Genomic DNA, 26,956 nt, shown 5'->3' with positions numbered 1-26,956 from the left:
AAGTCCTATAGGGAAGAAACACCTTTAACTGAGCATGTTTGAAATCCTATTCGACTGCAGAAACCTTCCTTCTTCTCCAATAATACTTAGTTTTTGAAGAAACACATTCCAGGAAGACACTTTGAAAAATGTATTAAGCTAATTTATTAGTAGGACAAAAGGTCAAATAAAATCATATCAAATGTATGGCCATTAGGGAAGATTTATTTTAAAAATTACTTTGTTATATCTGTCAAATAGATATATTAAGAGTTTCAAGCTACAAGTTCCTCTTTGCAATCTTAAGTATATTTGTGGGCATCTCAAAGCTATTTAGAATTTGAAGTTCTTAGATTAAAATAAATATCCAACTTTCAAAAAAAAAAAAAAACAAAAAAAACTTAGACCCAGGCTTGTGTGCGTACATGCCCAAAATCCCAAGAGAAGAATGGAGGAGAAGGGACTGCAGTGTGGCCATCTCCCCTGGGGGGTGATTTCTCTCTTTCTATCTCTCTGTCTCTGTCTCTCTGGTGAGTACATGCATCCTATAGCAGAAATCTCTCTTTAAAAAAAAAAAAGAAAAAAAAAAAACGATGACAACAATATGGCCTTTCCGTCTGGTGGCAGCCATCAGTTAAGCCAAGATGGGTGCCTACAAGTACATTCAGGGGCCATTACGGTGGTGGAAGCAGCAGTCCATTGTGTTGTGCTTTCTTCTTACAGTCTGCTGCTGGCAGTCCTACCAGCACCCAGTGCTGCATGGGGCACCCTGCCCTACCCACCAGATAAAGCCCTCAGACTGGGATACAAGGAGAAGCATGGTTATGTCCTATACAGGATTCATGTGTGTGTGAAGGCCACAAATGCCCAGTCCCCAAGAGTGCAACCAATGGCAAGCCTGTCTGTCCATCACTTTGTAAATCAGCTCAAGTTTGCTCGAAGCCTTCAGTCTGTTGCAGAGGAGCAAGCTGGAGGCGACTGTGGGGCTCGTAGAGTCCTCAGTTCTTACTGGGTGGGTGAAGATTCCACACAAATTCTTTCCTCATTGATCCTTTCTATAAAGCTATTAGAAGAAACCCTGACACAAGTGGCTTACCAAACCAGTCTGCAAGCACAGGGAGAAGCGTGGGCTGACATCCACAGGCCTCAAGAGCTGAGGCCTTGGAAGGGCCACAAGTTCCACTACACCACTGGTGGTTCTCACTGTGCAGCTTGGAGGTAGCGCAATACTCTCCAGCTCCACCATTACTGCTAATCTAAGAAATGTTGGTAAACTTCATACCTAATAAACAATTTAGGACAGTCAAAAATATATGGTATTGGGGCTGGCAGGTGGTGTGGTGGTTAAAGGTACTAAACTCCCACAGTTCCAGTCCTGGACCTGGTGGCTTACTTTCTCACTTTCCCTCCCTCTCTTCCTCCCTCTCTTCCTCTCTCTTTCCCCTCCTCTCTGATCAAATTAAAATAAATAAAGTTAAATAAAATAAAACAGGGTTTTTTGTCTATCTTATTTACCACAGAACCCCTAGATATGAGAACATAATAGATGTTCAGTAAGTTTTCATTTAATGGATAAACAAACAACATGCTCTATACATACTTCACATGGGTTTTTTTTTTAGGAGAAAATATAAATTCTTAGGAAAATCTTAGAAATACTCAAGGGAAATTAAAAAGAATCTACATGAATTTGTGTTAATTTTTTCTTTACTGCAATGGTTGATATTATATAATTGTTAGGTCACTACAACACTTTGGAAAAATTAATAGGTTAAGGCCAGGTTATAAAGAACTATATATACTAAGCAAAAGAATTTGGACTATTCTCATGGGTAATGAAGGATTTTATGGAGTGGAGTTTAAAAGGAGATTTTTGAAAAATACATCACCACAATTAAAAAACAAAGACAGATTCAGCTTAAATATGACCTCTACAGCCAATCTTTCATGACATCTCTAGGCTCGATTATATATCCTGTTGGGTCTTGTGTGTCCTGTCCATATGGCTTCATGACACTGAGCATACCAGATTACAATTTATGTTTCTTATTTACCTGTCTCTCCACTTAGACTTTAAACTTCTTGAGAACAAGGACTGATTTTCTTATAACTCGAGCATTTAAACCAGTATTTGTTTAGACAGTCAGAGCTTATGTGCAGAATAAATGTGTGCAGAATAAATTAATGATTAATATATATACATAGTAACATAAATAGATACCAAAATTTTCAGCTTAAGGGATTATGTGGAAGATATAGTTGTTATCCAGTGAACAGAGAAGGCAGTAATTTTGTTTTTTAGGGGACAGTGTTGGCAACATCGAGGCTCTTTTTGGATACAATACTGAACTACCATTTGCTGAGTACCTCTGTTGTTGGGCACTTTAAATCTATTAATACTTATAACAATACTATAAGGTAAGAGAGCTTTTAACATCTTACAGCCATTTGTAGACGTGAGATTGTGTGCTAAGGAGGTTAAGTAACTTTCCCAAGGCCCTGTAGCTAGGAAGTGGTAAAAGGTAATGTAAAACTCTGGCTACTGGGTTACAACACTCTTTAAGCTACACCATGCTATGTATGCTCTTTTATGTAGGTGAAAGACATCCAAAGCAGCAGCTGGCATCAAATGTCCCCACTCAAGAAAGAGGTGTTGAAGGTAATACTTACTCAGAGTACGGCTTAAATTGTGGGGACAGATGTGCTTACCATGTACAGTAACTGAGGTAAGGTTAGAAGGGGACCAAGGGCAGTCCTAGAGACCACTGATACTTACATTATGTTAGCAGAGAAGGAAGTTTTTAAGTTTCCAGGAACTATAACTATACCTGACAAGTTAATACAATTGTTCTCATTATATTCTACCCACACACTGATCTGGGGTCTAAAGCATCCATGGGAAATAGGTTGTCTTTAAATTTATTTCAAAGCTTGGTGTTGCTATACGGTTTCAGTATTTATAAAAAATACAAAAATTCATCCTTCCTGAATATGTGAAATGTCATTAGCTATTTTAAACACTGAAAGGATACGTGTTTCCTTGATTATGACGTCTCTTGTGGCTTGGTGGAAAACCATCTGGTAGAAGACATAAATGATCTGACACACAAATTCATCATCTTGCTGAAATAAAACAAAACTTCAAATAAAAGACTACTATGTTTATACACCAGATTGAGAAACACTGAAGGGAGCAACAGAATTAGAAAAATAAAGTGACAAGGAGACAAGTAAAGGAAAACTAATTTAAATTATTTATAACATATGAGTTATATGTCATCATTTTAGGTATTTATTATAAATTACATCGAGAAACTTTCATAATATTTTTTTCAAAAGTTTTAAGAAATGTGGTTTTAATTAAACCAAACAGGTTAAAATACTTTGAAATTCAAAACAGTGAAGATTTTGAGAAACAGAAATTTTATCAGCTCTGAGGTTAAATTGAACTACTTGAGATAGTTCATAGAGAGATTTGGAGGAACTGAGATAGTTCATAGAGAGATTTGGAGGAACTGAGGGGCATGACTCATTTAAGAAGGTATTAACAGTGGCTTTCTGTAATCTCCTCTATACTTTGTCAACAGACATGGAGAGATTTATTAAATTAACTTCTATGTTCCTAACATGAAATGGTAACACCACTTTCTTTTTGTTCATCATAAAAATTTTTCAAATAATTATAATGTGTGAAATAGATCTGGTTCTATTTCATCTATATTGATTTCACAGGAGAAAACCAATTATTTAAAAAAAAAACCCTTCTAAATTCTTTAAGTTTTTCGGTAGAAACTGGATCACTATAAAAGAAGTATTTTCTTTTGTTGAGTGATGTTCACAAAATTAAATTGCATACCATCATAAAATTCTTGGTATTTTAGTTTAAATCTAATTAGTAAAATCCATGTTACATAGTAAAAAAGGCTAATTAATAAAAGTTTAATATCATACAAAGACTATTTTAACAGAATAGTTATGTACATTGATTAATATGCAATGGCAAAAATAAAATTACTGACAGAAATCTAATTTTAGGTATTGGCTACAAACTTCAATTTATTAGTAGTATAGTTTGTTATCAACTCCTGGCAACAGTTCAATGACATGTTAAAAACAGGTTTCCAAGTCATCAGAATGTCCAACTAGATTTATGAAATAAATTATATGCCCTTTAAAGTCTAGTATGTCCCAAATGAGCTCCCTCATTACCTTGCCAAAGTATTACTCTCCTAAACTATTTGGGTTGAGTTCTCACTATTAATTACTCTCATGGTACACCGTTTCCCCTCACTTAACCCCAAGGATTTTAAGCCTGAAAATATACATATTTCTTTGAAAAGACGATTATATAGCCTCTGCCTGTGATAATCTCATGTCAGAGAACACCAAAACAGAGTAAAAACTCTTGAGTAAAACACATAGCTCAGCTTTCTTTCTTTTCCTTTTAGATTTTTTTTGGCCATAGGGCATGTGTGTTCGCTGGAGAGAGAGAAGGAAAGTGAAAAATCACCCCAAGTGGATGGCCACATCACAAACTCTTCTCCATTCTCCTCTAGGAATTTTGGGCATGTACACACACACATGCCCAGTGTGATTTTCAAGCTGCTGTGTCCAGGACTCAAACTGCAGAGGCGGCAAGGTGAGATGCAGCTCCTTAACCACCATGCCACCTGATGGCCCCATAGCTCAGCTCTTTTAACAATAATCACTGCGGGATAGCCATTCTAGGACACAGGTCACTTTGCTTCAACTTTCTCCCATTTGCCATGAAGTCTTCATTCCTACTCTGTAAACTCCATTATCTGCACTTTCTCTTCTAACTACCTACTCTCTCTCTTAATTATTTCTAATATGAAAACTTCTGGCTGTGAGAAGAGTATACCAAAGTAAATATACATCCCACAATTTTGAAAAAAAATAATAACTAAAATATAGGGTATTAGCTTTAGATGACCTGTTATAATAACTTACAAATCAAATTTTCTAAATTTGATTATAGCAAAAAACCTTTCCCCACAAAAAGAAATAAAATAAAATAAAATGAAATGAAATAAACTTGTACTTTAATTCTCCTTTTCCATGACCTTTTGAAGTTCTGTCATATATCTGGTATAAGAAGGACTGAGATGGTATATCCTTTACAATCTCATATTAGTATTTTAAACTTTTTATCTTTTTTTTTTTTTTGAGAGGTTTTCGCTATAGGGCGCGTGCGCTTGCCAGACAGACAGAGACATAAAGACAGAAAGAGAGAAATCACCCCCCAGGGGGGGATGGTCACGCCGCAATCCCTTCTCCTCCATTCTCCTCTTGGGATGTTGGGCACGCACACACATGCACCCGGTGTGAGTTTTAAGCCACTGGGTCAGGGATGGGAACCGTGGTTGACTATGTGGGAGTTCAGCGATATAGCCATTATGCTAACTGCTGGTTCCTAACTTTTTATCTTTTTAAAGAGATGTTTGCTATAGGATGCGTGTGCTCACCAAAAAGACAGAGAAAGACAGGGAGACAGGGAACCAGCAGTTAGTATAATGGCTATGTCGCTGGATTCCCACGAAGTCAACCGCGGTTCGCGTCCCGGACCCGGTGGCTTAGAATTCATGCCGAGTGTGTGTGCGTGTGTGCCCAAGATCCCAAGAGGAGAATGGAGGAGGAGGGATTGTGGCGTGACCATCCCCCCTGGGGGTGATTTCTCACTTTCTGTCTCTCTGTCTCTCTCTGTCTGTCTGGCCAGTGCACGCGCCCTATAGCAAAAACCTCACAAAAAAAGAAAGAAAGAAAGAAAGAAAGAAAGAAAGAAAGAAAGACAGGGAGACAGAAAGTGAGAAATCACCCCCAGGGGAGATGGCCATTCCACAATCCCTTCTCCTCCATTCTCCTCTTGGGATCTTAGACACACACACACACACACACACACACACACATGCACCGAGTGTGAGTTTTAAGGGGTCAGGTGCGTGACTTGAACTGCGATCAACTATGTGGGAATCCAGCATGTAACCATTATGCCATCTGCTGGTCCTAGCATTTAAAATTTTTATAGTATCATCTACTTTCAGTGTATACTATTCTAGAGAAGCTGGCCGTAATACAGTAACTTTAATTCTGAAGTATTTTGCATGTAATACGAAGAATCAGGTCAAGGTTCACAACAGTAAAGGGGAGACTGTGTGTCTGTGCTGTGGAATACTGTAATTGTAAGCCACTACAAGCTAATTAAATTAATTTGAAAAATTCAGGTTCTCAGTACTGACAGCCACAGTTCAGGTTTTACATTTTTTGGACTTCATAGACACAGAACATTTTCATCATCACAGAAAGCGCTGAGACAATATCCTCTGGATCTAGAAGGGAATATGATATTCAGAATCAGCTTCCACAAGAATTTTCCTACTTAGGATTAGAGATGTAAAAAGCAAAGTTGGGCTCAGCCTCTGTGGTGCAGTCGGCAGTGTGCTAACTGCAGTCTGTGTCCCTAGCCCCGCTGGTTTGAAAGTGTGAGAGGCGGAAGGGGTCACAGAGCGCCCAAGCTCTGTGAAGTCGCTGCTCTCGCTCTTCCCCAATCTCTATTATGAAAAAAGAAAGGAAGGAAGGAAGGAAGGAAGGAAGAAAGAAAGAAAGAAAAGAGCAGGGCTATACAGAAAGGAGATTCAACTCAAAACAACACAAAGTTCAACAGAAAGAAGAAATAATAGAGTGTTAGTTGTTCAAGGCTGGTGAGAGGAGAACTAGTAAAATCAGTTCTGAATTTCTTTATGGAAAAATTCTTAACTTCGCAACCTAAATCTCTTTGATGTGACTCTGTCTAATCCCAGTCAGTGATATATTTAAATCATTTAAAAAAATTATATAATTTAAATTTCCACAAGATGATTAATATAACAAGGTAAAAACTATTTCATGATTGCAGATTCTGCATTTTATAGTAAAAATTTAAATTAATAGGAATTAAAATAAGTTACCATTTAGTAATTCAATGAGTGCAGGGATTATCCCGGATTTGGCGAGCAATGCAGCACAAGAGTCATCCATCGACACTGTTCCAATCATTATAACCACTTCTAAAACAAGGTCATCTTCTGCAGCACCTAGTAAAGTCAAACCACAGAAAGTTTTCACTGAGACCGTTATGATCTAGGGCTAGCCCTGTGGTGCAATAGCTAAGTGCTGTGCTTAGAAATTTGGATCGCCTTTGGCTGACTGCAGTGTGAACCTTGGCCCTGGCAGTCTGAAAAGCACACTGGGCATGTGTGTGTGCATGCACACCCCATGTTCTGATGGGGTGGAAAACTGCAGGAGAAAGGACTGTAGTATAACCGTGCTCCTCTGATGGGTGCTGTCCCTTTCTCTCTCTCTAGTTCTCTCTCACTCTTTAGTGAGTGCAACTGCCCTCTGGGAGCTATTTATTTATTTATTTTTAATTTTCTGCAATCTAATTTTAAAGAGAGAGAGAGATGTCCTGATCCAAATCCATCTGTATTATCAAAATTTAAAACCATAGAAAAAGGTACTGAAAGCTATTAAATCAGTTTCTATGATCCCTGACATGTTGATATATTTGTCCTTTTTCCAATTTTCTTTCTTTCTTTCTTTCTTTCTTTCTTTCTTTCTTTCTTTCTTTCTTTCTTTCTTTCTTTCTTTTTTAGGTTTTTGCCATACAGTGTGTGCATTTGCTAGACAGACAGAGAGACAGTGAGAATTAAAGTGGCCTTAAACAAATTCATCATAGCTCCTTTAGCATCATAACTCAAGATTATTAACCTCCTACAGAGGATGACCACACTAAAATCCTTTCTCTATTCTCCTCCTGGAATTTTGGTCATGCATAGACACGTGCTAGGTATGAGTTACAAACCACTGGGTCTGGGCCTTGAACCATGGTCAGAGATGTGGGAGTCCAGCACCGTAACCCTAGCCATCAGTTGACCCATCTTTTTCCAAATTTCTAAGTTCACTGAGAACAAATCATGATGGTGGCAGGCAATAATAGAGAAGTGGAAATAAATCTTTGAAAATGAAACTAAATGATGATATAGACACAAACAATAAAAGACTTATTTAAATATTAACGCATGTGTACATGTGTAGAGGGAATAATATTTGGGAATTTTAAAAAGGTAATATTGAAAAACAAAAAACAAGAAGAAAGGTAGGCTAGGGGAGGGAAAGTAATATTAAGAAAATATGCTGTTAGAAGAGAGGAGAACACACACATAAGAGAAGATCAGTGACTGCCATTCTGGAAGAACAGAGCTGTAGGAAGAAAACATTTGCCAGTACAAAGATAGTCACAGAGTACTGTTTGAGCAGCTCTATCCACATTTTTATAAAAAATAACTTAGTGATATGCAAAAATAAAATGCTTAGCACAGACCTGGTTTTAATTTATCCTTGAGGTACGGAACCAATTTGTACTCCTTAAGAACCAATTCCCAGTCTAAGTCTGGAATGGTCAAATTCGCGAGAGTTCCCAAGCATTCAATCACAAACTCCTCCTCTTCATCATTAGAGATCTGGGCGGCAAGGTCCCCAACATAATCCTGAATAAAACAGATTTTTAATACAAATTTAAAGTAGTATTTATTTATTTTAATTTTTAAGGAATTATTTTTTTATTTAACTTTATTTATTCATTTTTTTTAAAAAGGTCATTTAATTTTATTTATTTATTTTAATTTGACTAGAGGCGGGATGTAAAGTGAGAAAGCAAGCCGCCAGGTCTGGGACTCAAACCGTGGTCCGCCATGTAGGAGTCCAGCACCCTTAACCACCATGTCACTGCCTGGTCCCTCATTCATTCATTTTTAATTTGAGGGACAGAGGTAGACAGAGAGAGGGAAAAAGTGAGAAAGCAAGCCCCTGGATCTGGGACTCGAACTGCAGTAGACATGTGGGAGTCCAGAGCTCCCAACCATCACGCTACCTACCAACCTCTAAAATAGTATTTATGAGGAGAACCAATCTAATAGTTTAATTCATAGTAAGACAACATACCTAACAAATGTGATTTTTTTGTTTTCATAATCCTGTACTAAATTGCTAAGGCAGCCTATGGTGAATTTGTTTCAGGCCAATTTGTTAAATACTGCAGGGAAGGTAGAAAAATTAGGGGCATGGATCACAAAACAAAAACATTAAACTGCAGGTTGAGGACTGGCTCTGTGGCCTGGAAGTTAAAGAGATCAGATCCCACATGGCCGGCCACGTCGTTTGATTCCAGACCAGGGAGCTTAAGAACCATGTTGGGTGGGATCAGCAGTTGGCATAATGGCTATGTTGCTGGACTCCCATGCAGTTGACCACTGTTTGAGTCCCTGACCTGGTGGCTTAGACTCATGCCAGGCGCATGTGTGTGTGTGCCCCAGATCCCGAGAGGAGAATGGAGGAGAAGGGATTGTGGCGTGGCTATCTCCCCTGGGGGGGTAACTTCTTGCTTTCTGTCTCTGTCTTTCTGGCAAGCGCACATGCCCTGTAGCAAAAACCTCTCAAAAAAAAAACATGTTGGGTGCATAAGCATTTGTGCCCTAAATCCTGGCAGGATGGAAAAATGGGGAGAAGGTATTGCACTGTGAACATTCCCCATGGGGAATGCTTTCTCCTCTCTTTCTGGCAAGTGTACGCACTCATAAACAAGATGAAAACAAAACAAAAAAAAAGGTAGGCTGAGATTTCTCAGAGCTAAATTTACAAAAACATTCATAACAAGAGCCAATTTGGGTTATGAATTAATAACTGACAAGAACAGAAAGCAATGTAGCAATTTAAACTTTAATAGTCTATTTAATAAGTAGGAAGCCAAAACTTATACTTACAATAAACAAATTTTTAGTTGGTCCATCATGCTGGGAAATGTTTCTAATCATTTTCATCAGCAGTGGATCCTTGAACTTCAGAGCCCTCTTCATGAGCATCTTCAACCCATTTCCTGAAACAAAAAACAGAATATTCCTCCAATAAAATTATGGTTAACTTAAGCTTGGTAATTTTTGTTCAGTTAGTTCTCACAAAAATTACATCCAGTAAAATGAATAAATCTTAAATATAAAATTTAATTGATTTAAAATAAATGCATACACCCATGTAACCCATAACCATCTCAACATGTAGAAACTTTCCACTCATTCCATAAAGTACCCTTGTGCCCTTCCTCCTCATTCCTATTCTTAAATACAAGCATTTTTCTTTCTTCCTCATTTTTACTTTCTTCCTCTTTTTCAAGTATAGATTGTTTTGCTTGTTCTAGAACTTCTTATATAAATAAAATCATGCATTACGTATTCTTCTATGTCTGGCATATGTACCATAAGTCTAAAAAATAATACTTTTGACCCAGAAAAATTGTACTTCTAGAAATTTATCCTAAGAATATTTACATGGAAAAATTTTCTTAAAATTTGGAGAAAGAATAATTACTGCAGTATTGTCTGTTACAGAGAAGTGGCAACAAAGTAAATGTCCCAAATAGTAGAATAAACTATGGCAGATTTCTTTAGTTAACTATTTTTTAGCTATTAATAATTTATGCCTTAAAATTAAATGACATATTCAAGATATTAATTTTTAAAGAATTATTTCATTTTATTATCATTATTATTCTACTTTAATGTGATCAGAGAGAGAGAGAGATAGAGAGAGAGAAAAAGGGAGAATGAGAAAGCAAGCTGCCAAGTCTAGGACTTGAACTGTGGTCAGCCATGTGGGAGTCTAGCGCCTCAACAACCATGCCACCTGCCAGCCCCCAACAGTATTAATTTTAAAAGAACATGTCATAATATATAGAGATAAGAGCCACATTTTTATTTAAAAATAAGCAGCAGCATTACACCAAAATTATACCTATGATTATCTCTAGATAGTAAGGATTTAAGTTTTTTTCCTATTTGCTCATTTGTACCTCTTAAAATGAGTATGCATTTACTTTTTAAATAAAAAAACCTACTGAGCAGACTAAATCATCATAATGTATATACAAAATACATTTGTACTTTACTACCTTACATTGTAATAAACTGCTCTGCAAATTAAAAGTTGTGTTTCACCTAGGAAATGCTTTAAAAATCTATTTTTAATTAAGGCTACATGACCATGATTCCTAAAAATGTTACTGAAGTTTGTCTACACTCATGATGTAAGACTATTCTACCTGACCTTTAAGAATTACAGTTAAAAATGAAGCAACTATTTAAAATTAGGACTTACAGATCCACTATCATCTCTATTCTTTATTATCTATTTTCCATCATATGCCAATTAGCATATACTCAAGAGGCTCCCTGTGCAGCTCAAAGTCACTGACCTTCACAGATAAGCTGCACATTCCTCTTGTTAGCAGCAAGGTTAATGCAGAAAGAAATGAGTTCCAAGTCAATTCGTTCATCGGAGCATTCAAAGAGCATCTTCATTAACTAGCAAAAAAGCACAGGGCATATTTTACTCAAAAACAAAAATCCAGGAACAATATTAATACTTTATCATAATGTATTATCTCAGACTGTACATTCAATATAAGTTACATTCAAAAAATTTATAAGAGGGTGGCACGTGCTCACTGGAGAAAGGGGTAGAGAGAGGAAAAGTGAGACAGCACCTCCACGGGAAGTGGTCATGCTACAATCTTTTCTCCTCCATTTCTCTCTCCTTTTGGGATTTTGGGGGTGCACAAACACACATACACAGTGAATTTTCCAAGCAGTGTTTCAGAACTTGAACCATTCAGCCAGCCATGAGGAATCCGGCCGCTTTAACCACCATGCCACCAGCTGACCCACGATTTACATTTTAACACATAAAACTGGCACACTTTCACTGTTCAATAACTGAATGTAAAAGTAGTTAATGAATTACTATATGCTGAGCATTAAATGTAAATTTCCTAGTGGAGAATATATGGGAAACTTAGACAAAACCTGTGCACTTACAGAATTAAAAATATTGTTTAAAACCAAAGTATTTCAAGCAAAAAAAAAAAAAAAAAAAAAGCTTGTGCAAAGGTCACAATGCAGACAGGACTTGAAGAAGTAAAAGGAAGAGTGTGGTTGGAATAAGGAAAGCAGTGTTGAGAGATGGAAAGGTAAAGGCCAGGTCAGCCAGGCCCTGAAGTACATGTTAAGGAATTTGGGCTTCATCTTAAGGACAACAGGTTGCCATTAAAGACTTCTAAAGGAAAGTATCAGGATAAGATTCATGTCTCAAAAAGATCTGGTCAGTGTGGAAAACCGATGAAACAGAGCAACTATCTATTAGTAGAAGGCTATAGGAAAAGTCCAGGTGAGAGGATGGCTCCAGGACTAGGCAGGATCCTAGCGGAGATAAAAGAGTCTTCCTAGAGACAAAAGACTTCATTAAATAATATTTAGTAAACATAACACAAATGGGATTTCTTTTCATGCTAGAAGGCACATATGCTTGAGAGACAGCAAAAGAGAGAGTGAGGGTGAAAGCACCTCCCTATGGGGTACGGTCACACCAGAATCCCTTCTCCTCCATTTCTCCCTCTGTTTGGGATTTTGGGAATGCATGTGCATGTACCTGGCATGTTTTTTAAGCTACAGGGAACAGGATTCAAACCCTAGTCAGCCATATGGGATCTGACTCCCTTAACCACTGGGCCATGGGGCCAATCCTCAAATGGAATTTAACTAACTGTTAAGACTAGGGAAAGGAGGAGTCAAAGATGACTCCCAGGTTTCTGCATTGAGCAATGGTGTGGATGGTAGTGTTAACATCTACCACAAAGGAGAGGTGGAGTAGGTGAAACTTTAAAGGGAAGATCGTGATTCTGGTTTTAGAGAAACGTTGAGTTTAAGCTGCCTATGTGACAAGAGTAGTGCACATAATCATTTAGAATTTATAAATACAAGTCTGAGTTTAGAAGAAATGTCCAAATCCAGGTCACATATGACTGACAACTGAAGCTGCAGGCTAGATCCAATTATTTGGGCATCATCATAAAACTAGAAAAGAACTCTAGGGATCAGAGAAAGGGAAGTAAGGTCTGAAAACCTGCAGACAAAAAGGTAAGAAGGAAAAGGTGGGCTATCTATGCCATTTAGCTGTAGTCTATTCACCATCCTGAGAGGCAACTGCTATAATAAAGGAGAAATGAACAAACTTTATGATAGTTTGGAGAAGCTAGTCTTCTATTATTAATAGGTAAATTAACTTAGTGCATATTATAGATATTTTTCAGTCCAAATTGCTAACAATATACGCAAGTTACTCCTAAAATTTACAATCTAAAAATTTTCTATGTTTGATCTCAAGGCAATATCTTTCTAGAACAACATGCTTTCATGAACTCAGTATAGTACCTTATAAATAGTGGGTGAATAATAAATATTTATTTGTTTTTGACCCCTTCTGGTTAAATCTTGTTTTGATTACACTCTGTTACTTCCAGATGATGTCTGAGTTCAAAAACAATGCACAGTCAACATACAGAAATCAATCAAATTTCTATATGGTAGCAATGAACAACTGGAAGCCCAAATTAAAAACATAATAACCACTCTAGTTGTTAGAATTATAATTCTCACAAATGGACTGATAAACTGCAAAACACATGCAAACACATGGCTAGCACGCCTCATGTTGTTTTCCATCGGGCTGTCTGTTAACCACAAATGTTGCCACCACTCGAATCTCTGGGTAAAGAATCATTGACACTTAATAATATACAGAAGATATTCTATAGCCAAAATAAGTTTACATACATATGTGTGTGTGTGTGTGTGTATGGTTTAATTATATATATATGTATATATATGGATACATATGGATACATATGGATACATATTTACTAGATTTCACCTGTTATCTGCCAATAAAAATTAAATTACAAATTACTAAAAATGTAGTAGCAATCTTCTAATGAAATTAATAGGTCGTAGAAAAGTCAAGACATTTTTTTGTAAGTTGTTCTATGCAAAAACGTGTCATGACTTTTCTGATGGCTCAACGGTACATTTTCCATACTGTAATACAAAATCCATGGTGGTTGGCACACAAACTTTTACTGATATTAAAAACTTTTTTTATAATAATGAAGATCTGTTACATTGAAGTAATGCTTTAAGAAAGCAAAATTTATTTATTGTTAACAAAAATTAAATTTTCTAGTATAAAAAGTGAACTTAAAAATTAGGTTTAGATGATTTGTTTAGAGGTGAGGATTTTTTTAAAAAAAATAACCCCATGTTAAATCATGTTTAGAAATAAATAATCGGGAGCCAGGTTTTTAAAAAATAATGCATGGTTTGAAAATCTATCAAACTGCTACCTCCAAATCAAGAGAAATTAGGACTAAATATGAATGGAATGTATTGTGATACAGAATTAGTTTTTCATAATACGGAAGAGAAACATCTCAAGTTATTCAAATTAAAAAAGAGTTTAGTTCAATCTCTGTACAACCTTACATTTTTAATATGATTGCTACCCATGGCACTTCAAAAGTAGGTGTAATTGCTGACACTTAGGAAATATTAAAACTAGATTTGTTCTGTTTTAACTATGTTCGTTGTCATCTTTTCCTAATTTACCAGGAAAGTCCTAAAAGGGCTTCAGTTGGTGCAATGAAGAGGCAACAGTGTTCAATCAGACAAGTCCCATACTGAGTATCAGATACCAAAGACCCATGACTGGAATCACTGTGTCTAGACTCTCTGGCACCTGACTTCACTTATTTACCAGTGACCAGAGGCCAACCCCCACAGCTCTCTGTATTCATATATACCTCTACCACCCCACCCCCCTACCCAAACATCTTTGAATGATTATGCCAGAACTTTGTATGCCTCAGGAATCTCTTCTGACTGGCTACTCCCTAACTCTCCTGTTTGAAGTGATGCTCTGGTTTCTGAACTTCAGCAGATAATGGCAGGCAAGAGCAAAGGGGGCTGTCAGAAAGGACGTTTACCAGCATTCAGCTAAAAAGAAGCATGCAGATCAAAGAAAGGCCATATAAGACAACTGTGGCGGAAAACATGTGGATCACTATGAAGATTCTTGAGCACTGTTCTAGGGTAAAATATTAAATAACGCCATGACATCACTACCTAACCATGTACTTTGATTGGCCATTCTATTACCAATAAATTATTTTATAAGCATCTGGATGGCATTTGCACCTATTTAAACAAAACATACATCTCAGAGGTCTAAATAACAATGAACTGTTAATGTGTACTTTTAACTATTATTAGAATACAACCATTAACTCCTGGTTATCCCCAAGTATGCTTACTTGGAACAATCCACCCACTGAGACCATTAAGATCATGAATAAAGACTTGACCTGGCCCCAAAATGCTGCAAAACAGTGTCATAACAGGGGAAGAAAATTAGAATGTGCTGGATAATTTTAGACAATAAAGTACAAAGGAAGCGAAGCAATATAGTGTCAGGAGAGATTATGAGGCAAGTTGTACATATAATGACCTACTCTGAAAGTTAAATATGTTCTAAAAGTGAACTCTAATGTACCCATAGGTTTATCATATAAAATACACAGAAGAAAGGCAGAAGTTTAACTGGACTGAATGGATCCAGTGTGATGAGAAGGACCAGCTATTTTACTAAGAATACCTTTCTTTGTACAGTGATTTAAAGTTTATAAAAATATTACCTAATATAATTAAAATATAACTATATTCTACATTCTTTTTGATCACTGAAACAACTATGAACTGCTACCAAGCCATTGTTTTCCTACCTTTAAAGTGATTATAAGCTTCTCTTTGACAAATTCATGTGCAATACTTGGAAAGTCTTTACTAAACACAAATTACTGTGAATAGTTTCCAAGAGAACAGAATATTACATTCACTTTGAAACATCCAATTTTGTACATAAGCTTTCTTGACTAAGCAGGTTAATCAGTTGCCACCACAAATGAGTTTGAAGCCTTCCTGGCATTATAGAAAGACTGTATTTTGAGTAGCTAATAGCTCCAAATAGAGCATCTTTTTAATTCCTGAAGGAAACTTAGAAGCTTCATTTTTTATTTTTCTTTAAAACTTATTTATTTCATGAAAAAAAAGAGAGATACCGCCATAGGATTTCATGCTATATCCCATTCCCCACCCCAGCAATACTTGGAAAGTCTTTACTAAACACAAATTACTGTGAATAGTTTCCAAGAGAACAGAATATTACATTCACTTTGAAACATCCAATTTTGTACATAAGCTTTCTTGACTAAGCAGGTTAATCAGTTGCCACCACAAATGAGTTTGAAGCCTTCCTGGCATTATAGAAAGACTGTATTTTGAGTAGCTAATAGCTCCAAATAGAGCATCTTTTTAATTCCTGAAGGAAACTTAGAAGCTTCATTTTTTATTTTCTTTAAAACTTATTTATTTCATGAAAAAAAAAGAGAGATACCGCCATAGGATTTCATGCTATATCCCATTCCCCACCCCACTCAGCCTTCCCAGCATTCCCAGCCAGAATTATTACACATGCCTGGCATGGACCGGCCCACGTACAGGAAACCAAACCCACAATCCTCCATATGGGCCCAGCATCATCTAGCAATGGGCTTCCACTGTGCCACTGAGCTGGTCCTCATGTAATTTTTAATTTTCTTTCCACGATTCTTTGTGTTACAGTGAAGCTGGCACTGGGTAGCAATAATAAAACCATGTCAACTTTTTTTTCTAAATACATCAAAATTAGGCACTGTGAAGTACAAGTTTTAGGCTGGATGGCACTTATTCTAGATTATCATTTGGCTTTCTCAAAATACAGCCATATATCAAAAATTTCAGTGTATTTACAATATAATTTGTAACAAAACCTCCCTATTTCCATAGGAGTTAACATTTCAAAAAGGAGAAAAAAAAATAAAAAACCCAAAACCTTGACCACTGAATGAGTTCTGGAAAATTTTGTTCACAATATACTGATCATAAATGTTCTGAAACTCCATTGCAGACATTTTTGATGTTAGAAAACTGGCAAGAAAGCATATATGAATATTGTTCTTGACAAGGTATGAGAACTTTCTACAAAGTTTTAAACTACAATAATAACAATGTCTCAAAAGTAGCAGGCTTACTTCTGAGTCCTTCATTTAAAATGACATTTTATGTTGAAAGTATATATTCTAAAGGAATAGGATGACTCCAAATTCAAAACTCAACACAAGTTGAATTTTCTGCCCCTTCTTGATTTGCATTTAGGGCACTTCAAAAAAAGTCTGTAGAAAAATGGAATTAAAGTATGAGCTGATTTTGGTGCAAAAAAAAAAAAGGAAATATATACATAATTTTTTCATAATACATATTTTCCATGAACTTTTTGAAGACCTCCTTATACTTCTTTTATTTAATGTGATCCTCTTTAAGATCTAAATCTGGATAAAAATAATCTCAGTGAGAATATTATCCCTTTTGGCTGTTTTCCAATTCATATCCTGTGGTCAATGAAGTTCTGACACTAAATGGGACTGGAGAAGGAACACCCTTTGAAACTATAAAGCAAAAAACTTTGGAACATGTGGAGAGAAACTGTAGTAAACCACCTGTAATCTCCCCTTGACAAAGCTACACTTTTATTGAAAACTTGTTTGACAAAGAGTGTGACTATGTTCCACACTGGCCACAGCCTAGCATTTCTGACTCTATAAGAAGTCCTGTCTTTGGGCTGGCAGACTGCTTGGTGGTTAAGGCATTGAACTCCCACATGGCCAGCCTTGGTTTGAGTCCTAGACCAGGAGGCTTACTTTCTCACTTTCTCTCTCTGGTCAAATAAAATAATAATAATAATAAATAAAATTAAATCAGTAATTTTGTAAAAAAGAAGCCCTGTCTTAATAGAGAAGATGTGCTGTATAGTCTTAGAGGAGTATCTATTTCCTATAGGTAAGTATAATTAGTTTATCCCATAATATAAAAGATTAGGAAATAATTCTTGAGAGTTTATATTTTTACTAGAATGTAGACAAAGTGTTAAAATTCCAGAATAGACTAAAATTCTGTTCTAATGAAATTCAATTTTTTTATATAGAGAAATTTTTGCTATAGGGTGTGTGTGCTTGCTGGAGAGACAGAGAGAAAGCGAGAAATCACCTCCCAGGGGGATGGCTATGCTGCAATCAATTCTCCTCCAGTCTGCTCTCAGGATTTGGGGCATATATGCACACATGCCTGGCATGAATTTTAAGCTGCCGAGTCTGGTACTTGAACCACAGTAGAATATGTGGGAGTCCAGCAATGTAACAATTTCGCCATCTACTGGTCCCATGAAATTCAATTTTATGATCACAGCTATGGCATAGAGGTTGAGCACTGTGCAAAGGAAGCTGGAACCCATAAGGCCAAGGGTTCAGAAACTGGCCCCAGCAACAATATGCAGGGTGTGCACGCATGTCTCCAGGATCCTGATGGGATGAAGAATTAGAGGAAGAAGAATTGAGGGGACCAGCAGTTGGTGTAATGGCTATGTCGCTGGACTATCATGTAGTCAACCGTGGTTCAAGTCCCGGAACCGGTGGCTTAAACTCACGCTGGGTACATGTGCATGCATGCTCAAGATCCCAAGAGGAGAATGGAGCAGAAGGGATTGTGGCGTGGCCATCTCCCCTGGGGGCTGATTTCTCGATTTCTGCCTGTCTCTCTCTGTCTTTCTGGCAAGCACATGTGCCCTATAACAAAAACCTCTCCAAAACAAAAAAATAAAAAATAAAAAAGAAGAATTGAAGGATGGCCAGGCCCTGTTGGGGAATGCTTTTACCCTCTTATCTCTCTGTTACATATGTATACACATGTTCTATCATGAATAAAGGGAAAAAGAATATTTAAGAGTTTTTTAAAAAAATGCAATTTTATACTGGCCCACTAATTTGGAATAAATAGAAAATATTAGATTAGAATTAATACAAAGAGAAATTATGGCCTATTTTTACTGTATATCAATTATTTTTCAAGGAAATATATATTGTTTTAAAAATTCCCTATATAGCATATGTGCTCACTGGAGAGAGCACTGGGGAGTGGGAGGAGTGAGAAAACAACCACTAAGGGAAATGGCCAAACCACAATCCCTTCTCCCCCATTTTCCTTTTCAGATCTTGGGCATGCATGCATACGCATCCAATGGGTTTTTCATGCTGTCAGGTCCAAGACTCGAATCATGGAGTTAGCCAATGTGGGATAAAGTAGTCTTAGCTGGTGAACCATGCCAAGTTGGCCCTCAAGTAATAAACACTTAAGAACTTATATTAGGCTAACAAGAAATTGTCTAGTATAAGTCTTAGGAGGAATTTAATAAATATAACTTATTTGTACTTTTCTTTTTTTTAACTTTTTTTTTTGGAGAGGTTTTTGCTATAGGGCACGTGCACTCGCCAAAGAGACTGAGAGAAACAGAGAGACAGAAAGCGAGAAATCACCCCCCAGAGAGATGGCCACGCTCCAATCCCTTCTCCTCCATTCTCCTCTCAGGATCTTGGGCGGGCACTCACAAATGCATGGCATGAGTTAAAGCCACCGGGTCCGGGAATCAAACTGTGGTCTACTACATGGGAGTCCAGTGACACAGCCATTACATTTACTGCTGGTTCCTTAGTTGTACTTTTCAAAAGAGATTTTAAAAGTGTAATTTTTTTACTGTATATTTTGTACCCTACAATTTTGCCTTTTCTACTTTAGTATTTTGTAAACAGTAATGCAACATTAAAAAATCAGTCTACTCCATTTCTCTCACCCGTTGTTCAAATTGTGGAGATTAATGAAGATTAATGGCCCAAGAGTGACTCTATGAATGTAAATTCCTTAAAAGTAAAATCATGCATGTATAGACTCTTTACCCTCTTACAAAGTCCATGTTAAAAAAAATTAGTAAGCTCCTTCAAGACAAATAGACCTAACATATGAAATATATCAAGTAACAGTCATAGCAAAAATCTTTCTTGAGAATAGTGCTATAAAAATCAAAAGAATTTTAATAAAGCATTTTCCCATCAAATAATGCAAAGCATTTAAAATATTAACCATCAACAGAATTAACAGGCAAGTACCAAACTTGAGAAATATTTGCAATAAGACAGAGTTAAAATAGTTAGGGAGCAGCAGGTGGTGTGGTGGTTAAGGTGCTGGACACTCCCACATGGCTGATCATGGTTCAAGTCCTGGGCCTGGTGGCTTGCTTTCTCTCTCTCTCTCTCTGTCAAATTAAAATAAAATGAATGAATAAATAAAATTTTAAAAAGAGTTAAAATAGTTAATTATAGACATAAATCTTATTTATCAATAATAATAATGTTAATTTCTTTTTTTTGGAGAGGTTTTTGCTATAGGGTGCGTGCACTCACCAGGACAGAGAGACAGAGAGACAGAAAATGAGAAATCACCCCCAAGGGGGGATGGGCATGCTGTAATCCCTTCTCTTCCATTCTCCTCTTGGGATCTTGAGAACACATGCACATGCACCCAGCCTGAGTTTAAGCCACTGGGTCCAGGACTCGAACCGTGGTTGACTACATGAGAGTCCAGTGACATAGCCATTAGGCTAACTTCTGGTCCCAATATCTTTTATAAAAGACATTAACATGGCAATAGAAAAGTTGGCAAGGAACATGAGTGGATGATTTATAAGAGAATATGGATAATAAACATATCAAAGAATATTAAACCTCACCAATATTCACGGAAATGCCAATAGAAATAGTGAAACACCACATTCTTAGAGAAATAATTATGTATCTAGTGTTGCTAAAAGTAAAATGCTAGTTGAAAATATAAACTTATGAGACTAGCAGTTACCGTAATGGCTATGTTGCTGGACTCCCATGAAGTCAACCGCGGTTCAAGTCCTGGACCCGGTGGTTTAAACACGCTGGGCATGTGTGCGTGTGTGCCCAAGATCCCGAGAGGAGAATGGAGGTGTAAGGGACTGCGGTGTGGCCATCCCCCCGGAGGGTGATTTCTCGCTTTCTTGTCTCTCTGTCTTTCTCTGTCCTTCTGGTGAGCACATGCACCCTATAGCAAAAACCTCTCCAAAAAAAAAGAAAATATAAACTTATACTTTCTAATCTGGCTAAAATGTGCCAAAGATACAGGTGTTCTTAACTCTTGACTTATTGTTCTATTTTGCATAGAAAAACATAGAAAATACACTATGACTTTTCTGATGAACTAATATCCCACGAATTAAAACTAAAGGCAATTCAGAGATGTGGATGCATCTATGACTATGATGTTTAGTCTACATGATTTTTACTTGCTTCTGTATGTTTGTGTACATATGTTTTCACGTGGATAAACTGAACAAAGATCCAAACATACAATTTAACAATATTTAAATTAGGGTATATGCACGCAATAGAATATTATGAAATTAGAAATAAATCTTGAAGAATATTATTTAAATAAAGGACTATGTAAAAACCTCTGTATACTATATAATCACAATAAATTATTTTTCAAGTATGTAGAAGAAAGTGTACCAACTGTTAAACAGTTATCTCTGACTTTGAGATAACAGAGTTATTTTCATTTTTATATAGTTCTATATTTTCTGAATTTATTATTAATGAGAGGAAGAATTTAAAGGAAAAAGAGACCTGATAAGTTGAGAGAGTGAAAAAAAAATTGCTTCTTAAATGTCCTTCTTAAAACACTTAAAGCACTTACCTGTGGTATACAGTCAGTGTATGCAAACATTGATTTAAAGCGGTCATCCATGCTTATGTGATAAAGAACACACATTGCAATTTGTTTGTAGTTTTCATTGCCTAGGAATAAAATATTATGGACACGATGAGATCTATATCTAGATATATCTATATCTACCTAACTATATTTTTTGGTATAACACATCAAATTAAGCACTAAAATTTATTAACTACTGAATAAAATCCTTACATGAGTTCCTTATGCCAAATCCAAAGTTTGGAGAACACTCAAGTTATCTGGAAAACATCACTTAATTTCTAAGACAGTGTGTCTATCTGTAAAGTACAGTTTTGAAAAAAAAAATTAACAAAAACTCTTTTTTTTTTTTTTTTTTTTTTTTTTTAAGAGGGATGTCTGCTATAGAGCATATGTGCTTGCTGGAGAAACAGAGAGAGACAGGAGACAGAAACATCCCCCTTCCCGGGGTGGGGGGATGGCCATGCCTCAATCCCTTTTCTTCCATTCTCCTCTCAAAATTTTGGACACATGCCCAGTGTGAGTTTTAAGCCTCCAAGTCTGGGATTCAAACTGCAGTCGACTACATGGGAGTCCAGTGATGCAACCATTACACCATCTGCTGGTCCCACAAAATTAACTACAACACTAAGAATTAATCATTTTCAGTAACCCAGTATAAAGTAGAATAGGTCCTTGGTCTTCCCACCTTTATTGTTTTATCAAAATATGTGACTAATTCAGTTCACTGACACTGATGATACATAAGAAAACACTCAATGAAAAGGTGTATTTGATTCCTATGAATCAGAACCTGAAAAAAGTATCCAAATAATGAAAGAAGCAGAATAGTATTTGAGTATAAAATTCTAAAGGTTGTACCTTGAGGAATGACCCAGAACTTCTGAGATAAGATAATTCTGGTTCTATAAACCTTGAAATTGGCGGGAGGGGGGGGGGGGTAAACCTTGAAATTGGCGGGAGGTGGGGTGGGGTGGGGGGGCAGTTAATGACATTTGCAGATCTGAAAATAAAACTGGACATTAATCTTTCATTTCATCATTCTACCTGCTTTCAGATGGGCCATTTTTAAAGGATTATATTAAATTAAATTTTATTACTATTACTTTTTAATTTGCTATAGGTATGTACTAGCCAGAAAGAGACAGGGGTAGGGGGAGTGAGAAGGCAAGCTGCCAGTTCCAGGACTCAAATCATGGTCAACCATGTGGGACTCCAACGCCTTAACCACCACACTACCCACTTACTACCAGACAGGCTATATTTTAAGGACCTACTGGGACTAGCAGTTGGCATAATGGCTATGTCGCTGAACTCCCCTGTAGTTGACCACAGTTTGAGTCCTGGACCCAGTGGCTTAAACTCATGCCGGGCATGTGTGCATGCATGCCCTAGATCCTGAGAGGAGAATGGAGGAGAAGGGACTGCGGTGTGGCCATACCCCCTGGGGGGTGATTTCTGTCTAAGTGCACATGTCCTATAGCAAAAACCTCTCCCCCAAAAAGGGACCTATTTATGATATCAAAGTCAGTGACAAAACAAAGCTAGAAAGACTGTTTAGTTAAAAGTTTTAACTAAAATATAGTATCTTTTTAGAAAGTTCTGGTCTATGAGAAATCTTTGAAAATATTTGGAGTTAAAAGAAAATTAAGCGTTTGAATGGATTCAGTTGGTAATTAATGTATCTGGTTGCTGAGAAAGTCATGATGCATTTTTGCATAGAAAAACATAGAAAAGCATGTCACGACCTTTCCAGTGACCTAACACCAAACAGATTTTTAATTTTTTTTTAGTTTTTGCCATAGGGTATGTACACTTTCTGGATAAAGACAGACAGAGGAAAGCGAGAAACCAGCCCTCTCCCAGGCCCAAGGATCCAGTATCCTAATCACCACACCACCTGCTGGCCTGAGGTTTTAAATACATTTTAACATAGACGATACATTCAGCACCTTTATCTTATGTGACCATAATATATAAAATTACAAAAACACTTCATGTTCTGCAAAGTACTGGCTTACAATCATACTGGTGTTTTTTTCACATGTAAGAAGGCATGATATTTTCCTATGGTGATTGGAAATTCTCTTTTTTGAGAGTTTTTTTGCTATAGGGCACGTGCACTTGCCAGAGAGACAGAGAGACAGAAAGCGAGAAATCACTCCCTGGTGGGTGGGGGGGGATGGCCACGCCGCAATCACTTCTCCTCCATTCTCCTCTCGGGATCTTGGGCATGCACGCACACGCACCCAGCCTGAGTTTAAGCCACTGGTTCCGGGACTCGAACCACGGTTGACTGCATGGGAGTTCAGCGACAGCCATTACGCTAACTGGTGGTCCCGTGATTAGAAATTCTTTAGAGGATAAAAACTTTGGTATTCTCCCACAACACAGAACATGGGAGCTGTTCAACAAACATCTTCTGACTGCTTCTGTTTTCAATATTCAAAGATGAAAATGGAAGAAAAAAGCACATTTAGTCAAAAATAGAAATTGCTAGTTGAACAAAGGTTTCGGATGTGAGACAGGATTGTTTTAAGGAGTTTCAGGAGGGGTCTTTTAAAAGTACATAAAAAGGGGCAAAGATAGCATGGTGGTTAAGGGTGCTCGACTCCCACAAGGCAGACCACATTTCAAGTCCCAGACTTGGAGGCTTGCTTTCTCACTTTCTCATTTTCTTTCTCTTTTCTGTCCCTTTCTAGTCAAATTAAAATAAATAAATAAGTAAAGTTAAGTAAAATAATTACCAAAAAAGTACATTAAAAAAAATCAGGTGACCCTCTAATTCCCAACTCTACTTTGTACTTCCTGAACACCTCATGTATTTTATCTAACATATAAGCTCCAGGAAAGTGAAGACTTTATTCACTGCATCATCTTTAGCCCCAAGGACAGTACCTAGGACGAAATAGGTGTATATGCATATTTTTCACCAGAGGGCATGTACGCTCACCAGAGAGACTGAGAGAGGGAAAAAGAACCATGAAGTGAGGCACGGTCACATCACAACCCTCCTCTTCCATTTCTGAGTCAGGATTTGGGGAATGCACACGTGTGTCAAGTATGTTTTTCAAGCTGCCAGGGCCAAGGTTCAAAACCATCAGGTTGGTCATGTGGGAATCTGGCTCCCTTGACCACCAGGTCATGGGCAGCTCCAAGGTATGTATTTAATAAAATAATTTGATTATAAGTACTACTACTACTACTAACTTAAGCATTTACCACATGCCAAGAGCCATACTAAGTCAACTGCAAGATGCTGAATCTTAAAAACAATCTGTCCAATAGGTCTTATCATCCTTACGTTTCAGATGAGAAACCTTAAACTCAGAGAAAAATAAATACTTGCTATACAGTCTTATACATAGTTGAGCAGGGATTTAAACACAGGTTAGGGTTCAATCTCACCAACATTTTTATAAAATAAAACTGTTTTCTTTTTAAGATGTTTTTGCCATAGGGCACGTGCACTCGCCAGACAGACAGAGAGAGAGACAGAAAGCGAGAAATCACCCCTGGGGGGGATGGTCACGCCACAGTCCCTTCTCCTCCAATCTCCTCTCGGGATCTTGGGCACATACGCACATGCGCCCGGCTTGAGTTTTAAGCCACCGGGTCTGGAACGCAAACCACGGTCGACTACGTTGGAGTTCACTGACATAGCCATTACGCTAACTGCTGGTTCCTTTTTTTTAAATTTAATTTTATTTATTCATTAATTTATTTTAATTTGGCCAGAGAGAGACACAGAAAGCGAGAGAGAGGGAAAGTGAGAAAGCAAGCCACCAGGTCTGGAACTCAAACCGAGGTTGGCTATGTGGGAGTATCCAGTGCCTTAACCACCACGCCACCTGCTGGTCCCCCCCCTTTTTTTTTTTGAGAGAGATTTTTTGTTATAGCTCAGGTGTACCTGCCAGAGAGACAGAAAGCGAGAAATCAGCCCCCATAGGGGGATGGCCACGCTGCAATCCTTTCTCCATTTTCTTGGGATTTTGGGCATACATGCACATGGGCCCAGTGTGAGTATTAATCTGCCAGGTCCATTTAAGATGCCAGGGGTTTGTGACTTGAACTGTGGCCAATTACGTGGGAGTTCAGCAATGGAACCATTATGATATCTTCTGGTCCTTGAGAAGCAGGATTCTTAGTTATGCAACATACTATTGGGTCATCAGAAAAGTCATATTTTTCTGGTTTTCTATGCAAAAATGGGTCATGACTTTTCTGATGACCCAATAAATAGCAAAAGAAACAAAGTTAAATCAATAATCAATATAAGAGTCTTCTTCAATATCAAAGTAAAAACAATAAAACTCAGTGATTCTGTCTGCTACTAGGGACAATAAAAGGATTCTAATAAGCAATGTGAGGAGGTAAGGGATTCATACCAGGGGAAAGAGCACACAGACTCATGTGTAAGATACATGTATTACATTAAAATCTTAACAAGGAAGGACTTCTAGAGTTAATGTTATATGCAGGGGTCTTAAAAAACTTCACAGAATATGTGTATTATAAAACACTATGCTGGGACCAGCAGAAGGTATAATGACTACATCACTGGACTCCCATGTAGTAGACCATGGTTTGAGTCCTGGGCTTGGTGGCTTAAAACTCATGCCGGGAGCATGTGCGTGTGCCCAAAATCCTGAGAAGAAATAGGAGGAGAAAGAATTGCAGCATGGCCATCCCCCGCAGGGGGGTGATTTCTTGCTTCCTGTCTCTCTCCCAGTGAGTGCATGTGCCCTATACCAAAAATTTCTTTTAAAAACACTATGCATCGGGGCCAGCAGGTGGCGTGGTGGTTAAGGTCACTGAACTCCTACATAGCTGACCTTGGTTGGAGTCCTCGATCTGGTGGCTTGCTTTCTCACTTTCCCTCTCTCTCCACTTTTCTATGAACTTGAAATCCCCTCATACAAAGCTTTCCAAGGTTGACTCAGGAAAAGGAGCATGTTAGAATGGAAAGTATGGGGAAGAATCCTAAAGTCATAATTTCCAAAGAAGGTGAATAACATATGTAAGAAATAGGTGTCAGATATAACAAGAACATATTACTTTTACACAGAAAAACTAAGTGCCCAGTTTCAAAAAGTAGGACGGTTAATCCTGAAACCAATCCTCCTCCTGCTCTGGTCTGTGTTCTTTCTCCTCTCTTCACACTCAAGGCTGATTGTTGAAGCTCCTTACAGTTCTCCCAATCCGTTGTAATTCTTCTCGATCTGAGATCCTCTTTTAAGAAAACTCTGAACATTTCCAACTCCCAATTTCCCATAATCTTTACTGAAAACGATCAGCATACTCAAAGTTGGCTGAAAACC

At 37.4% G+C, this 26,956-nt stretch overlaps 1 protein-coding gene across 1 annotated transcript in view; it reads right to left on the bottom strand.

The window, feature by feature from the left end:
* The window catches only part of KIFAP3 (kinesin associated protein 3), a 210,846-nt gene that overhangs the window by 66,036 nt on the left and 117,854 nt on the right, over nt 1-26,956 (bottom strand). The window contains exons 12-18 of the mRNA XM_027772485.1: nt 21,618-21,718; nt 11,279-11,387; nt 9,795-9,907; nt 8,357-8,522; nt 6,945-7,070; nt 6,268-6,326; nt 3,012-3,102 (exon numbers count right to left, since the gene is read on the bottom strand). Of these exons, the coding sequence (XP_027628286.1) occupies nt 3,012-3,102; nt 6,268-6,326; nt 6,945-7,070; nt 8,357-8,522; nt 9,795-9,907; nt 11,279-11,387; nt 21,618-21,718 (765 nt within the window). The remainder of the gene's footprint in view (nt 1-3,011; nt 3,103-6,267; nt 6,327-6,944; nt 7,071-8,356; nt 8,523-9,794; nt 9,908-11,278; nt 11,388-21,617; nt 21,719-26,956) is intronic.

This window comes from Tupaia chinensis, unplaced genomic scaffold (assembly GCF_000334495.1).
Source record: "Tupaia chinensis unplaced genomic scaffold, TupChi_1.0 Scaffold000278_1, whole genome shotgun sequence".
In the NCBI taxonomy this organism is placed as follows: Eukaryota; Metazoa; Chordata; class Mammalia; order Scandentia; family Tupaiidae; genus Tupaia; species Tupaia belangeri.
The sequence above is the reverse complement of the archived record's forward strand: the minus strand, read 5'-3'. Positions and strand labels throughout refer to the sequence as shown.